The sequence below is a fragment of the Cuculus canorus genome, chromosome Z (genome assembly GCF_017976375.1).
Source record: "Cuculus canorus isolate bCucCan1 chromosome Z, bCucCan1.pri, whole genome shotgun sequence".
In the NCBI taxonomy this organism is placed as follows: domain Eukaryota; kingdom Metazoa; phylum Chordata; class Aves; order Cuculiformes; family Cuculidae; genus Cuculus; species Cuculus canorus.
The window spans coordinates 75,148,101-75,163,697 of NC_071441.1; the positions used below are offsets into that span (position 1 = coordinate 75,148,101).

The 15,597-nt window shown below is 43.7% G+C and overlaps 1 protein-coding gene across 6 annotated transcripts in view; it reads left to right on the forward strand.

Moving 5' to 3' along the window:
• Window positions 1–15,597, forward strand: part of KATNAL2 (katanin catalytic subunit A1 like 2) — a 41,028-nt gene that overhangs the window by 19,738 nt on the left and 5,693 nt on the right. For 4 of the 6 annotated variants that reach the window (XM_054053540.1, XM_054053535.1, XM_054053536.1 and 1 more), the window contains 5 exons: window positions 1,853–1,951; window positions 2,481–2,544; window positions 3,754–3,872; window positions 6,589–6,680; window positions 10,347–10,457. In XM_054053540.1, coding sequence (XP_053909515.1) covers window positions 1,853–1,951; window positions 2,481–2,544; window positions 3,754–3,872; window positions 6,589–6,680; window positions 10,347–10,457 — 485 coding nt within the window. The remainder of the gene's footprint in view (window positions 1–1,852; window positions 1,952–2,480; window positions 2,545–3,753; window positions 3,873–6,588; window positions 6,681–10,346; window positions 10,458–15,597) is intronic. The other 2 variants (XM_054053537.1, XM_054053539.1) reach the window with 2 other exon arrangements.

Here is a 15,597-nt window from a genome sequence, read left to right on the forward strand (position 1 = left end):
TTGTTCTTGCTGCTACTTTAGTGACAAGCAAGAGGGTTGCTTTACCCTTCGTAATATTATGTTTTTTAGATTGCACTGGTACGTTCCTAGTTGCTATGGTAATCAACACTGTGTAAATCAATAAAAATAAATAGTATGTGGTATCTGTTCCACAACACAATCTAATTTAATTTGGAAACAGTTATGGAAGTCTATTTAGTATCATAAATCTGATTCATCTTAATCTACTGTTAATAGAAAGGGAAAGTGTAATATACTTTATATAAATATTTTTTCTAATTGTATTAAATCACATTTTCCCCTTGGATATAAGCACATATTTTTTCTCCAATCTTTGGGGACTGCCTGTTTTCATTAGAGACCAGAATTTATCCCAAGTATTTGTACAGAGGATATGGTATTTTCTGCAGAACAATTAGTCTCTGGAACTCAAAGCCACGAAGTATTACTAAGACAAATTGAAAGATTCATAGAAGATTTGGAAAGTTTGATAAATTAAATGAAATTAACTTAGTGAGTGCTTCAGGGCACAGGCTAATTACTGAGTAACTTTTGACAGATGCTCTGAGGAAAATTTTCCTCCTGTTACAGAGCTTCTCATACCTTTTCCTGGAGCATGTAAAATCTTACATAGTGTGGAGTAAATAGCAATTTTTCACTGTTACTTATAACATAGGTAATAGGTGCAGCCATAAAGTTACTGAGCATCAAGTTTAAAACAAAAAAAAAAGAGTTTTCACATTGCACAGGATTAAACCATGAAACTCATTACTACAGAATAAACATGTTCGAAAAAGAGGTAAGAGAAATTTACTGAAGAATGAATGTCAAAGGCTGTTCAGACTCAAAGACTAGGATATAATTTTAATTATCAAAGACCTTCTGTTGCAGATTTTTGGAAGGTGGATGTTAGTATAAGCCAATGTGTCACTCCTATTGCTTATACCTTTTTAAACATCCAGTGCTTCATACAATTATGGAATACTTTAAAGATCATCCAGTTCCGCCCACCCGGCCATGGGCAGGGACACCACGGGATCAGTCAAGGCACCGTGTAGCCGCTCTGTAGAACTGATAAGTGTGTATGCTTTCCTCTTGGGAGCTGCCTAGTACGCAGGGTTAAAAAGCACGGTTTGTGTCACCTAATGGCACCGTTGCTGTTTAACTGAGTTGATGTGCGGTTGCAGACCAGGTCAACCCAATCCTGTCCTGCATCCAAAGCAGCGTGGCCAGCACGGTGAGGGAGGGGATTCTGCCCTCTGCTCCGCTCTGGGGAGACCCCACCTGGAGTCCTGTGTCCAGTTTTGGAATCCCCAACAGAAGAAGGATACGGAACTGTTGGAGCAAGTACAGAGGAGGCCACAAAGATGATCAAAGGGCTGGAGCACCTCCCATACGAGGATAGGGTTTGTTCAGCCTGGAGAAGGTTCCATGAAGACCTTATAGTGACCTCCTGGTACCGGAAGGGGCTCCAGGAAAGCTGGGGAGGGACTGTTTACAAGAGCATGGAGTGATAGGACAAGGGGGAATGGCTTTATATTGAAAGGGAGAAGATTTAGATTGAACATTACAAAGAAATTCTTCATGATGAGGGTGGGAACGCCCAGGCCCAGGTTGCCAGAGAAGCCATGGCTGCACCATCCCTGGAGATGTTCAAGCCCAGGTTGGATGGGGCTTGGAGCAGCCTTGTCTGGTGGATGTCCCAGCCCATGGCAATGGGTTGGAACTGGATGGGCTTTAAGGTCCCTTCATCCCAAACTGTTCTATGATTCTATGATTTACTTTGCCAGAGGTGGTTATCCTACTGCAGAAGAACTTAAGTTTTTCCAACAGAATGCAATGTGTGTTGCAGGACATTTATCTCCACAATCCAAATGTGAAGTGGGATGATATTATTGGACTGGATGCAGCTAAAAGGCTGGTCAAAGAAGCAGTTGTTTATCCCATAAGGGTAAGGCACTGAATAGTTTTACAAAACCAGTACTGGGCTTGTTAGCATCTTCCTTGTAATTACAGTGATTAGTTTTACAGTTCTTACAGTTTCTGTGTTTTTGTAGGCAGTTCATGTTAGAGCTATTCCTGTTCCTGTTTCAGCTGACAATGACAGACACATTCTCCTTTAGGAAAATGGCTTTTCAATGTTATAATTTTAACTGTTGGATCCTGTTCTTTGGCACCTTTGGCAATGTAAGAGGTGCTGGATTTGGCCTGTATTAATTCAATGGGGCATAACTTATAGGCGAGAATATCAAACCAATTGTATTTGAAGAATTCACTTCAAACACAGTGCAAATGGTGAATACGCTATTTTTCTCAAATTATTTATATTGCATTGTTTTGGAGGGGTTTAATCCCCTTGTCTTCAAATTTCTTAGGTGTTCTGAATGCTTTGGGAGCAGTGGAGGTATGGGTTATAATCCTTTGCATTTTCTTGTACATGATACATTTTTAGTCCCTGAATAACTTCTTCGTTTTCTCAGTACCCCCAGCTATTTACAGGCATTCTGTCTCCTTGGAAAGGATTATTGCTGTATGGACCACCAGGTATGAAAGCTTTATACCATATCCTTTTGTTTATCTCTACTTCTAGTTTTGTCCAACAGGTAAATCATTGATGCCAATTAGATCAAATGTGTAAATAAAAATCATGTTGGGTAATGTGAAATAAAAGGAGCGGATGATTATGTCTGTCTCTCACATACTAATCTGATAATTTGCCTTTCTCACAACCTTCGACTATTTCTACATGTGAATCTTCCAAAACCCAGCACTTTCACCAAGTACAGGAGTGAGAGGTCCTGTTATAGCTCTGGTTTTACTCACCTTGGGCCATATAAATCAAGTTTGGCTTGGCATAGTCTTACAAAATGTGAACACATCTGGCATGGACTCACCTTCTTAAGGAAACTGTCCTTTCTTCCTTCTGCACTTGTGGGAAATGAAGTGGAAACTTTGCCCTCTGCTGTGCTGGCTGGGTGTTTTCCATGTCGGCACAGCTTCCCTGCTACCTTTGCTCCACCTTAACACAAACACTACCACCGCAAGTGTGGCTGGGAGAGGACAGAGGTCACAGGTATCACCAGAACCAGGTTGCAAAGGCTGTTGCTGCAGTAAACTCCGTTTCTTCCTGTGAATATTCAGGTGTACTTGATACGGAAGGCATCTTGACCATTTCTGCACTTGGGGAGTGCATTTGCAGGGCTATATCACCTGGGTTTCTCCAGACAATCCTGGAAGGGCCACAGAATGATCAAAATGGAACACCTCTGCTATGAGGACAGGCTATGAGAGTTGGGGTTGTTCAGCTTGGAGAAGAGAAGGCTTAGGGAGACTTTATTGAAGCTTTCAGTACCTGCAGGGAGATTAGAAGAAAGATGGAGACAGACTGTGTAGCAGGGCCAGTAGTGACAGGACAAGGAGTAACGAGTTTAAACTAAAAGATGGTGGATTCAGACTAGGTATTAGGAAGAAGCTTTGTACACTGAGTGTGGTGAAACACTGGCCCAAGTTGCCCAGATAGGTGGTGGATGCCCCATCCCCGGACATCCCAGGTCGGGTTGAATGCGGCTCTGAGCAACCTGATCAAAGAGATTGGAATAGATGGGGCTGTTACAGATCCCTTCCAACCCAAAACATTCTGTGTTTCTATTTTATTGTTTTTATCTGACTGATAGCAGGGCAAGGGGAATTATTCAAACATTTGAATTGTATTTTTCTTTAGAGAATGAATTTCTTCAACACTGTTGTTTGTAGGTACAGGAAAAACTTTGCTTGCAAAAGCTGTTGCCACAGAATGCAAAACAACCTTTTTCAACATCTCAGCATCCACCATTGTCAGCAAATGGAGGGGCGATTCAGAAAAACTTGTCCGGGTAAGAAATATTGTCTTATTCATTACAGTTTAGCAAACATCTGGTTCCCACTTAAAGGAGTGGTGTTTAACACAGAACTGGAGAGTATCTCTCTGATAATCTTAATCTTTCCTGTCTTGGACAAAACATGTGACTCTGTTCCTATCTGTTTCTTAAAATGGGAATAACAACCCTTCTGCAGAAGTCTCACAGTGGATTCCTGATGTGGAATTTTACTTCTCTAATATGAGATGAAGCGGATGTCCTGAAGGCAGCAAATATTTTTGACTCAATAAAAGGCAGGCAAGCAGAGTTCGTAACTAAAATGCGGTATGCTGAGTGACCCCTTCAAAACATTTCATACCCATTCCACAAGCTCCTTACAAAATGTTATTCAGATTCACAAGTTCTGTTATTCTTAGTCTTCAGGGCAAAGAATTCCCTTGTCACTAAGATCTTAAAGTCAAAACCAGATATAATGTTGTTTTAACAGAGGTAGTTTGGTGATAAATGGGCAAATGTGTTTTTGCACACAGCCTAGGAAGGAGCGTGCATGGCTCAACTGTTGTACCAAAAAGAAAAATGAGGGGTTCGTGTGCAGCATCCTGCCTGGCAGAGAAGGACCTGGGGGTGTTGATTGACAGTGGGCTGAGTATGAGCCAGCAGTGGCCCAGGTGGCCAAAAGGGCCAATGGCATCTTGATTGGTATCAGAAACAGTGCAGCCAGGAGGAGCAGGGAGGGGATTGTGCCCCTGGAGTCAGCACTGGTGAGGCCACACCTCGAATCCTGGGTTCAGTTCTGGGCCCCTTACGCCAAGAAGGACATTGAGGGACTGGAGCACATCGAGAGAAGGGAATGGAGCTGGGGAAAGGGATGGAGAACAAGTCTTACAAGGAGCAGCTGAGGGAACTGGGGCTGTTTAGCCTGAAGAAGAGACTGAGGGGAGACCTCATCACTCTACAACTGCATGGAAGGAGGTTATAGAGAGGCAGATGTTGATCTCTTCTCTCAAGTAACAAATGACAAAATGAGGGGAAATGGCCTCAAGTTGCACCAGGGCAGGTTCAGATTAGACATCAGGAAAAATTTCTTCACTGAAGGGGTTTAAAAGACAGGGAGATGAGGTGCTCAAGGATCTGGTTTAGTTGTGGACAGATATGGTTAGACTCAATGATCTCAGACGTCTTTTCCAACCAGGAGATTCTATAATTCTGTGATCCTTGCCCTAAGATGCCCATCCTAATCTTTCCATAATGTCCAGTGTTTTAGTGTGAGATAGCCACAAGCTCTTAGCTTTCTTTTACACTCATCTCTTAGGCTACACTCCAAACAGACATGGAGCTCTTGTGAATTAATAATAAGTAATAGATTGCACTCAGCAAATGGCATTGCAAGCATTGTTAATCGCTCTTGAAATTTAGGCAGTGTCTGCAACGTAATTATTCTTCATGTTTCCTATGTCCTTTAAAATAGCACATTTATTTTATGACATTCACCTCTTGTTCTATTGATCCTCTTGATGTCTGTCTCAGCAGCTTCCTAGAAGTTCCCCTTCTGGCAGGAGTGGGGATGGGACAGTCTGTTTTTTGACACCAATACCCAAATTTTGTGATTTTGTGAACACGCTACAGCATTTGCGGTGATATTGAATTTGTGGCATTTCACCCTTGGTTGAGTTTTTGGCAGAACTCAGAAATAAAATAAGGCTGTGGGTTGGGGCAGCTCTAAGGAAAGATTTGTGCAAATTTATGCCTTAAAATGACATGAGACTAGTGTAGGAGCTTTCTGAAATTGTGTGAAGTATATGTGGGTTTTGTGGTCAATCAGAGGAATGCTCACTCCTCACGTTTTCCTCAGATCTCAGCTGTATTGGTGTGGCTTTATTATTTAGATTTTGTACACTGGTCATGGACTACTTTTGGGTGTGAGCAAATAACTTAAACCCTGGGCGTTATACCTAAAGTGTAGGAAATAACATATATAATTTTAAATTTGTTGTTTTCAGTGTTCAGATTAAAAAGTGCTGGATTAACATACGTTGTAATACTTATTTAACTAAATACTTAAAGAACACTTCATTGGAGAAGAACCGATGATATGGTCTTACTCTAATATAAGCCTCTCCATGTTTATAGAAAAACAGATGAAACTTCTTTCTCCAAAGAGCAGATGTCGACTTTTTGTGTCAGCTTAATATTCCATTTTTTAATCTTTAATTGTTTGAGCAGTTTATGTTTGGTTTTACCAGGAAAAAAAAAGAACCACTTCTTATCAAGAGAGTCATTCCATTTTCTGTCACAGTGGTTCAGCTGACTTTTAATTTTTATCTTCTCAAATACTTATTTAAAAAAAGCCTACAAATGGAGCAACAACGAAAGACGGATGTTTAATCTCTGATAACAACTTAGAGGTTCCCAGAATTCTCTGATGGATCATTTTCTTCTATCCCATTATTCGCAGGGTACTCTGATAGGATTTAGCGAGAAAGATTTACATGAAAAGACAGGATTACAAGCCTGTGTTCTTTATGTCTCCTTTACAAACCTTTCAGAACATGAGAGGGTTCAGGGACACTCGGCCTACCCAGAACTTTTTCCCAGCAGATTTCTCTTTTTGTTCTGGGAACTTGGAGTGTGGCTGCTGGTATTTATCCTTTGTGCCAGTGGCCCTTAATGCCTTTTTGTGTTAATTTTCTTGTAAATCTTTTCTGCCATGTTTACTCTTCTCTCTAAACAGGTGCTATTTGAGCTTGCCCGGTACCATGCTCCTTCCACAATTTTCTTGGATGAGCTGGAGTCAGTTATGAGTCAGAGAGGCACTGTTTCTGGGTAATTGATATGACCGATTCCTATAGCTTTAGAAGAATATTTGTCCCCCTTTTACTGCATCTTTTCAGTAGCGTGTGCATGTTCAGGTGCTGGCAAACCTTTAATCATACAGCCACCTCTTAGAAACAAATCATAACTAACCTAAAGCTTGAGGATACGCTGTAAACTTCAACAGGAGCATGATTAGGCCCCAGAAGAGACCACGGAGATGATCCGAGGGCTGGAGCACTTCCCGTAGAAAGACAGGCTGAGAGAGTTGGGGTTTTTCAGCCTGGAGAAGAGAGGGCTCCAGGGAGACCTTAGAGCAGCTTCCAGTGCTGAAAGGGCTCCAGGAAAGCTGGGGAGGGACTCTTGAACAGGGAGTGCAGGGAGAGGACAAAGGGGAATGGTTTTAAGTTGAATAAAACCAGATTTAGATGAGATCTTAGGAAGAAATGTTTTCCCGTGAGGGTGAGGAGTCCCTGGCCCAGGTTGCCCAGGGAAGCTGTGGCAAAGCTTTATGCAGTTATTCAAAGCCAGGTTGGATGGGGCTTGGAGCAACCTGATCCAGTGGGAGGTGTTCCTGCCCATGGCAGGGGTGGAACTGGATGGCCTTTAACATCCCTTCCAACGCAAACCAGTTCATGATTCCACAATTTTTTTTCACATGATAATTACTTTAAGTGGTAATGTTAATTTTCATGACCTTTTATTAAGTATTTTTCCCTTTTGTTAGTTTGAGGAGCCTCACAGTGTGGTGTTGTCAGAAAGCTTCTCGGCTCCCAACACTTTGTGGAAGTGTTGCATAGGCTGTGGGGTAAAAAGCAAAGTGTAGTGGTTGTTTTGTTCAGAGTAGATGAGATCAGTAGAGAAACGAGCGTGACAGACACATTCCCTGAAGATTAGCTGTCAGCCTCACCTCTGTGCCTGGGAAGATCATGGGACAGATCCTCCTAGAACTGTGCTAAAGCACAGGGAGGGCAGGGAGGTGATTAATAGCAGCCAGCATGGCTTCACCAGGGGCAAGTCCTGTATGACCGTCTTAGTAGCTTTCTATGGTGGGGTAACCGCAGCAGTGGACAGGGGTAAACCGATGGATGTGATCTATCTAAACTTCTGTAAAGCCTTTGACAGAGTCCTGCACAACATCCTTCTCTCTAAATTGGAGAGAGATGGATTTGATGGGTGGACAGTACGGTGAATAAGAAACTGGTTGGATGGTCATATTCAAAGAGTAGTGGTCAATGGCTCAAATTCCACATGGAGATCCATGACAAGTGGTGTCCCTCAGGGGTCCATACTGGCACCGGTGCTTTTTAATATCTTTATCAATGATACAGACAGTGAGATTGAGTGCACCCTCAGAAAGTTTGCAGATGACATCAAGCTGAGTGGTGTAGTTGCCACACCAGAAGGACGGGATGTCATCCAGAGGGACCTGGACAGGCTGGAGAAGTGGAGCTGTGAGAACCTCATGAGGTTCAACAAGGCAAAGTGTAAGGTCCTGCACCTGGGTCGGGGCAATCCCCGTTTTCGGTACACGATGGGGTATGATGTGATTGAGAGCAGCCCTGCAGAGAAGGATTTGGGGTGCTGGGAGATGAGAAGCTCGACATGAGCTGGCAACGTGTGCTCGCAGCCCAGAAGGCCAAACTGTTTCCTGGGCTGCATCAAAAGAAGCGTGGCTAGCAGGGCAAGGGAGGGGATTCTGCCCCTCAGTTCCTCTCTTGTGAGACCTCATCTGGCTTTATGTGTCCAATTCTGGAGTCCTCAACTTAAGAAGGAGATGGAGCTGTTGGAACGGGCCCAGAGGAGGGCTACAAAGATGATCAGAGGGCTGGAGTACCTTCCCTACGAGGACAGGCTGAGAGTGTTGGGGTTGTTCAGCCTGGAGGAGAGAAGGCTTCGACAAGATCTTATAGTGACCTTCCAGTACCTGAAGGGCCCCTACAGGAAAGCTGGAGAGGGGCTATTTGTCAAGGCTTGTGGGGATAGGAACAGGGGGAACAGGAATAAACTGGAGAAGGGCAGATTTAGACTGGACATTAGGAAGAATTTCTTCACCATGAGAGTGGTGAGACACTGGAACAGGTTCTCCAGGGAGTTTGTGGCTGCCCCATCCCTGGAGGTGTTCAAGGCCAGGTTGGATGGACCTTGGGCAGCCTGATCCGGTGGGATGTCCCTGCCCATGGCAGAGGGGTTGGAACTAGATGATCTTTAAGGTCCCTTCCAACCCAAACCATTCTATGATTCTATGATTAGCGAGGGACTATGGGTCCAGCAAGACTGTGAGATGGTGGGATGTGCAAGGGTGTGCAGCCAGTGATGCCGTACTTTAAAATAAGGGATTTGAATTGCGAAGGAAGGCAGTGAGGGCAAACAACAGGCAACTTGTTAGAGGCAAGTCAGGAGCTGCTGATTTGTGATGCTTTGGAGAGGCCGGGGTGTAGCAGGGTAAGGTGGAGGTACATGGTGGAATGGCATTTTCATTAATGGTACAAGTTTTGGTGACATAATCAGGACTTCCAAATGCAGGAATTGGAGGATGTTATTATTGTCATCCAGGGTGTAAACAGTTTATAGTTAAAAACAGATTGAAAAGGTTAGAGACGAGGAAGAAGCAGGAGAAATATCATCATAAACAGTAGGAGCCCATTACAGTGGATTTTATGTACTGTAAATTATATGCTCAAATATCACATCATAAATTACATGCTTTATCACAAAGTGGATAAATAGAAAATGCCATATTGAAAAGATAAAACTTGTGATATTTGTTTATTAACTATTATAGGCCAAATTTTGCCTTCATATATATTAATATTTTTAAAAGCTGTCATTAACATCACTGGATTATGTTTTAATAAGGATTTTAACCTAAGATTAAGTAGTTTATTTGCTTATCCTTATTAAATATTGACACAGCACCGATGTGTGGATGCCTGAGCAGAAATAAGCCATGAAACCCAAATTTTTCACCGTCTACCATCTACGGCCCCAGTGGGTTCGACCTAGGAGTTTCCAAGAACTCCACACCAAGAGTTCAGATTTGTTTCCTGCAAAACTGGGCACCTGGGTCAGGGTCAGAATTCTTAGCACGTTGCTTAAGTTCCCCTTCTCTTTTTCAGGAAGGATCCTTTCTGTGTGATCTCTGCCACATTTTTTAAACCCAGTTCAACACAGCATATTTTTCTGTTTCCTTCTGATGGAACAATTTGCAAAATATTGAATTCAGCGGCAGGTTTTTCTTCTTGCAGACGCTTAGCATTCATGCTAGCAAAAATGTCATTAGTTGCCCTGAACAGGGAGGTGTTGTATTTATTTAATGGCAAATATCACATCATAAAAATTCTGTTATATGGATCAATCGATCAAAGCCTTAGATGTTCTCCAGTAAATGCCAGCGTTGTGTAGAGATTATTATGAAGAAAAAAAAAATAAAAATAAATACTTTCTTTGGGTTCAGTAATAGCGAGTTCTCCTCACTTTAATGCACTGAGAAGAGTCCATTTAAGTAATCATTAGAGAGCTTGATTTAAATGCTTAGATGTTAGCTAATGGAGCTTAATCATGCTTTGAACTGGGGCAAAACTGTGACAAGGGCTCAGTTGCTGTGAATGACACTGTATAAATAAAGATGATTACTTTAATGCACCGAGCAAATAATATTTCTCTGAATCTTGGTAGTGGTGAACATGAAGGAAGTCGGCGGATGAAAACAGAATTACTGGTGCAGATGGATGGCTTGGCCCGATCTGATGATCTTGTATTTGTTTTAGCAGCTTCCAATCTGCCATGGTAAGAGATCCAGAGAGTACATTTTGAATACATTTGCATGAGCTTCTAAGCACAGATAAAGATTTTATTTAGACTTTTGTAGAAAAGCCTTGATATTTGGTTAAAGCATTTAAAGATTAATTTGGAGCTTTTACTTTTAAACTCTACGATTCTTGCTATTTGTGCCACATGAGAATAATCCATAATAAAGTCAACATATGCTGATGCCACCAGCTGCTAATATTTAAAATGGAGTATTTGACTTCACAGGCAAGTTATTTACTATGTTTAAGCTAAGAAGGGTTTCAGCCTTGAACTGTAAGGTGCTTAAGACATCTAGTGCTTAGGATACTCCATAAATAGGAATGTTAGATTTTATTGGTATCAAATGTGACTTTTCAAAGTTGAGGGACGAAATTCTTCAGTGTCTTCAACATAATTTAAAATGGAAGAATAAAACATTTGAGGTTGGAACTGGGGGCACTTCACTGTCTTGGTTCTCAAAATGGGCAGGACACGTACTGAGGACATGACAGAGAGCAGAGAGTGAGGTAGGGAGGTGATGTTTGTGGTGCAACACCTGTGGGTGCTGGGCGGGTCCAACAGGCAGCAGAAATGGCCAACGTGCTCTCCCTAAATAACATCTCCCATGGACCCCGTCAGAACCAGTGTGTTGATCTGGCTCAATCCTCGTCCTTACAGCAGCCTTCCAGTTCTTGAAGGGGCCTACGGGAAAGATGGAGAGGGGCTCTTTGTCAGGAGTGTGTGGATGGGATGAAGGGGAATGGTTTTACGCTGAAAGAGGGGAGGTTGAGATATTAGGAAGAAATGTTTTCCTATGAGGGTGGGGAGGCCCTGGCACAGGTTGCCCAGAGCAGTGGTGGCTGCCCCATCGCTGGAGGTGTTGAAGGCCAGGTTGGATGGGGCTTGGAGGAACCTGATCCAGTGGGAGGTGTCCCTGCCCATAGCAGGGGGTTGGAACTGGATGGGCTTTAAGGTCCCTTCCAACCCCATCTGTTCTGTGGTTCTATGATGATTCTTTCCCTCTGTGGTTTCTTTCCAAATGCAAAACCTTGTGTTTCCCATACAGTCAAGGGCAGATGCTTCTGAGGACAACCAAGCAGACACCCTACCTGCTGAAATCCAAGTGCCAAATGGCCATGTATTGAGAGGCTTTCATCTGCCGCTCTCTGTAGCTGCCTGAGGGCTTTCAGACTCCTTAAGTAGGAAAACAGCTGTGTGGGCACCTAAAATCTGTGTAGAGATTAGAAGTAGAAGTTAGGCGGGTTCCTACCCTGGCCCAGTAGTGTGAGTACAAAGCCATCCCTAGCTTTTACAGCCATAATAGCAGTGTGTGTCTGTGTGTCTGTCTGTGTGTGTTGTTGGGAAATTTATGCCTCGGACAAACTCATGAATTTAAATCAGTGTAAAATCCACTCCATTTTGTGTTACAGTATGTACAGAAAAGGATCTGAGCAGGATTTGATTTAATTCCATTCCCGTTCTGTAAGGAAATGCTGAAAAAGAAACGGCTGCTCTGTGCGCATAAACAGTTGTAAACAGTTACATTTGAAAGGTAATTGGTACACTAATAACCCGCTCATTTCACAGAATCCCAGAATCAGAGAATCTTTTATGTTGGAAAAGATCTTTAAGATTGAATCCAACCACAAGCCTACAACTGCCAACTCTACCAGTAAACCATGTCCGTAAGCACCACATCTACACGTCTTTCAAATCCTTCCAAGGGTGGTGACACTACCACCTCCCTGGGCAACCTCTCCCAGTGCTTCACCACTCTTTCAAGTGAAGAAATATTTCCTAATATCCAATCTAAACATCATGAGAGGTCATTTCTTCTCATCCTGGCATTTGTTACATGGTTGAAGAGCCCAGCACCCACCTCACCACAACCTCTTCTAAGGTAGTTGTAGAGAGCAATAAGGTCCCCCATTAGCTTCTTTTCTCCAGGCTAAAGAGCCCCAGTTCCCTCAGCTGCTCCTCATAACCTCAGTGCTCCAGACCCTTCCCCGGCCTCATTCCTCTCCTTTGGACACGCTCCAGCCCCTCGATGTCTGTCTTGTACTGAGGGGCCCAAAACTGAACGCAGGATTCAAGGTGCGAGGTTCATAACAGTTCATCAGTAATAACTATAAATGTTTATGTTACTGTAGCATCATTGCCCTTGTAGAAAGAGAAACTCTGAGCAGTGAACTGCACCTTTCCATGGCCTCTGAAATGATCCAGTGTGTAGCTAAGCTTCACGCATCACGCTGCAGGATGGCAGTATTTAAAAGGTTTAGGTGCCTTAGCAGCTCCCTGTCTTTCTGCTCTTGCACAGTGGTTTGGAAGGAGAAATTTGGTGTTTGAAACCCACTGAGGAAGAGGTCAGAGGCAGTAACTGGCCTGAAGGTCACCGCTTGGCTGGTGCTAGACCTAGGGATCTTGGAGATGTGTTTAACGTAAGCGTGGGGGTGACCTCCCTCTGTATGCTTCCTGCATGTGTCTTGTTAACGTGTGTCTGCCTGGTGCAACTGATGAACTCTTTACAGAATACAGTTTTAGGTGTTTTACACATCTGATTTTTTGATCATTTGGCAATTCTGAAGTGCTAACTACTGCAAAATTGCTGCTTTGAAATATCAATAAATCATAGAATCATTAAGGTTGGCAAAGACCTCTATGATCATCAAGTCCAACTGTGTTGACAGAGCTTTGTTAGGTAGATTCAAAATGACAAGATCTCTCTTTTGGGGGAACTGCCGTCAGCCTCTGTTGGGACGAGGGGAAAAGCTGAGCCACTGGGAGAAGCCAGCTTTTGCTTTTGAACAATTTATGCCTGAGAGCTTAGAAATTCCTTTTGGATTCTCTCAACATCGTCCATGAGCAGGTTGGATTTTGCCTTCTCTTAATCAAAACCAACTTGTGAGTGTAATGACTGGGTTGTCTGGCAGAAATGTGCCTGACACAGAGATTGTGCTTTGACATGTGGCTGGAAAGCTGCATGGAGGAGAAGGACCTGGAGGTGATGGTTGACAGCGGCTGAACACGAGCCAGCAGTGGCCCAGGTGGCCAAGGCGGCCAGTGGCATCATGGCTTGGATCAGGAACAGTGTGGCCAGCAGGAACAGGGACGGGATAGTGCTCCTGAACTCGGTGCCAGTGAGGTTGCACCTTAAATCCTGTGTTCTGTTTTGTGCCACTCGCTCCAAGGACGTTAAGGTCCTGGTGTGCATCCGGAGAAGGGGAATGGAGCTGGGAAGGGGCTGCAGAACAAGGGTTATGAGAAGCAGCTGAGGGACCTGGGGTTGTTTAGCCTGGAGAAAAGAAGGCTGAGGGGAGACCTTATCACTATCTGCAACTCCCTGAAAGAAGGTTGTGGTGAGCTGCCTGCTGGTCTCTTCTCCCAAGTCACAGGCGATAGGATGAGAGGAAATGGCCTCAAGTTGCACCGGGTTCAGATTGGACGTCAGGGAATATTTCTTCACTTGGAGGGTTCTCAGGCCCTGGCAGAGGTTGCCCAGGGAGGTGGTGGAGTCACCATCCCTGGAGTCACCATCCAGGTAAATGGAGGCACTCGATGGGTAAATGAGTCACTCGGCGATCCGGTTTAGTAGTGGACAGGTACAATTGGACTTGATGATCTAAAAGTCTTTTTCAACCAAGCGATTCTATGACTCTATGATTCTATATACTTAGAAAAATATTTCAGAGGGATAGAAAGTTAGGGAAAGCCATGAGCATCTTAAATGCTTGAGGAATTTGGGAATATCTGCTTCCAGAGGTCAGTGGGATTTGAGTCCACTTTAAGATCTCAAGTATGTGTTTACAGACACTTTTATGTGCATTAGGTGACATTTCATCCAGCATCAAGACCCAGACTTCAGCTGCGCAGGGGCATTTCATAACGAACTCTCACAACACCTCCTTCTGCAGCCCCAGGCTGTGGCTCCGCAGCACAGCCCTGTGCCCCTGCGAATATTTGGCATTAAGCTGGATTTCAAGAGATTTGTTTAACTTGCATATTTATCGATCATTAAAAAAAAAAAAAATTAGTGCCAAGCTGCTTTTAGGTGAATGAAAAGAAGCCTAAACAAAGCTCTTTACCCTGTCCTAAGCTGCACTGCAGCTATCGATCTTCCTCTTCAGCCAGAGCTCACTGCCCAGTGTCGGTCCCTCTACTCATCGGCCAGGCGTGTTCTATTGACAAATTACTTGTTGAAATGATTCAATGTAATTAAATAAAACAAAGGGCACATTAGTGGGGAAACAAAGTGATCCATGTAACATTGCCTAATGTATTAGTGCATTTAATTTGACTATTGCAGAACTGCTTTCTTCTCCCTCCCCACCCTCAGGGTGGGTGAAGCATAGAGTAGCAGAATTAGATTCTGTTTGAGTTGGAAGGGACCTGTAGAGGTCGTCTATTCCAACCCCCCTGCAATGAGCAAGGGCACCTTCCACTCGATCAGGGTGTTCAAAGCCCCATCCAACCTGACCTGGAATCTTTCACTTGGCCAAGAGGGGTTCAAGGAGATGTGGGCTGTGTAATTCCAAGTCAGATCTGGGATTACTCTGTAGTAAGCCCTTTACTTCGCCCTCAGTGGTGCACAGTGGAAGAGACAGAGGAAAGAGAGAGGAGGAAGATAGTATGGGGAAGCTCTAAGAGAAGTGGGAGAAGACATAGAATGAGGACGAGCCTTCAGCCTGTGAGGGGCTCTGCCCAGGCCATCTGCCCAGGAGGGCGGGATTGGGGAGGACGAGAAGCTCGCTCATTCTATTTGCTTTTTCCTCCAGAGCATTGCAGTGGTGATCAGACTAGGCAGGGATTAATGATGGTCCAGTGAGCCCTTGTTGCTGTTTCTGGGTTCACCTCTGGAGTTGTTGAGGCTTCTTAGTTTCTGCCTAAACATCCTTGCTTGCCCTTCTTCCTCTGGGAGTGAAAAAAAGGGGTTGTCTTGTTTATCTTCATGGAATCTGAGTCACAACATGGTGCGATGCTTGTGTTGTCAACTGGGGGGAGCTCTGAAGAGTCATCTTCTTTTCTAGGTCCTGTACAGCTTTGGGTATCTCTTCATTTCTTCATACTTTTACTGGCTGTTATTTCAGACAATATTTTGGTTAGCTCAGCATTTATTGTTCTATTCAGGTTGATATCACTT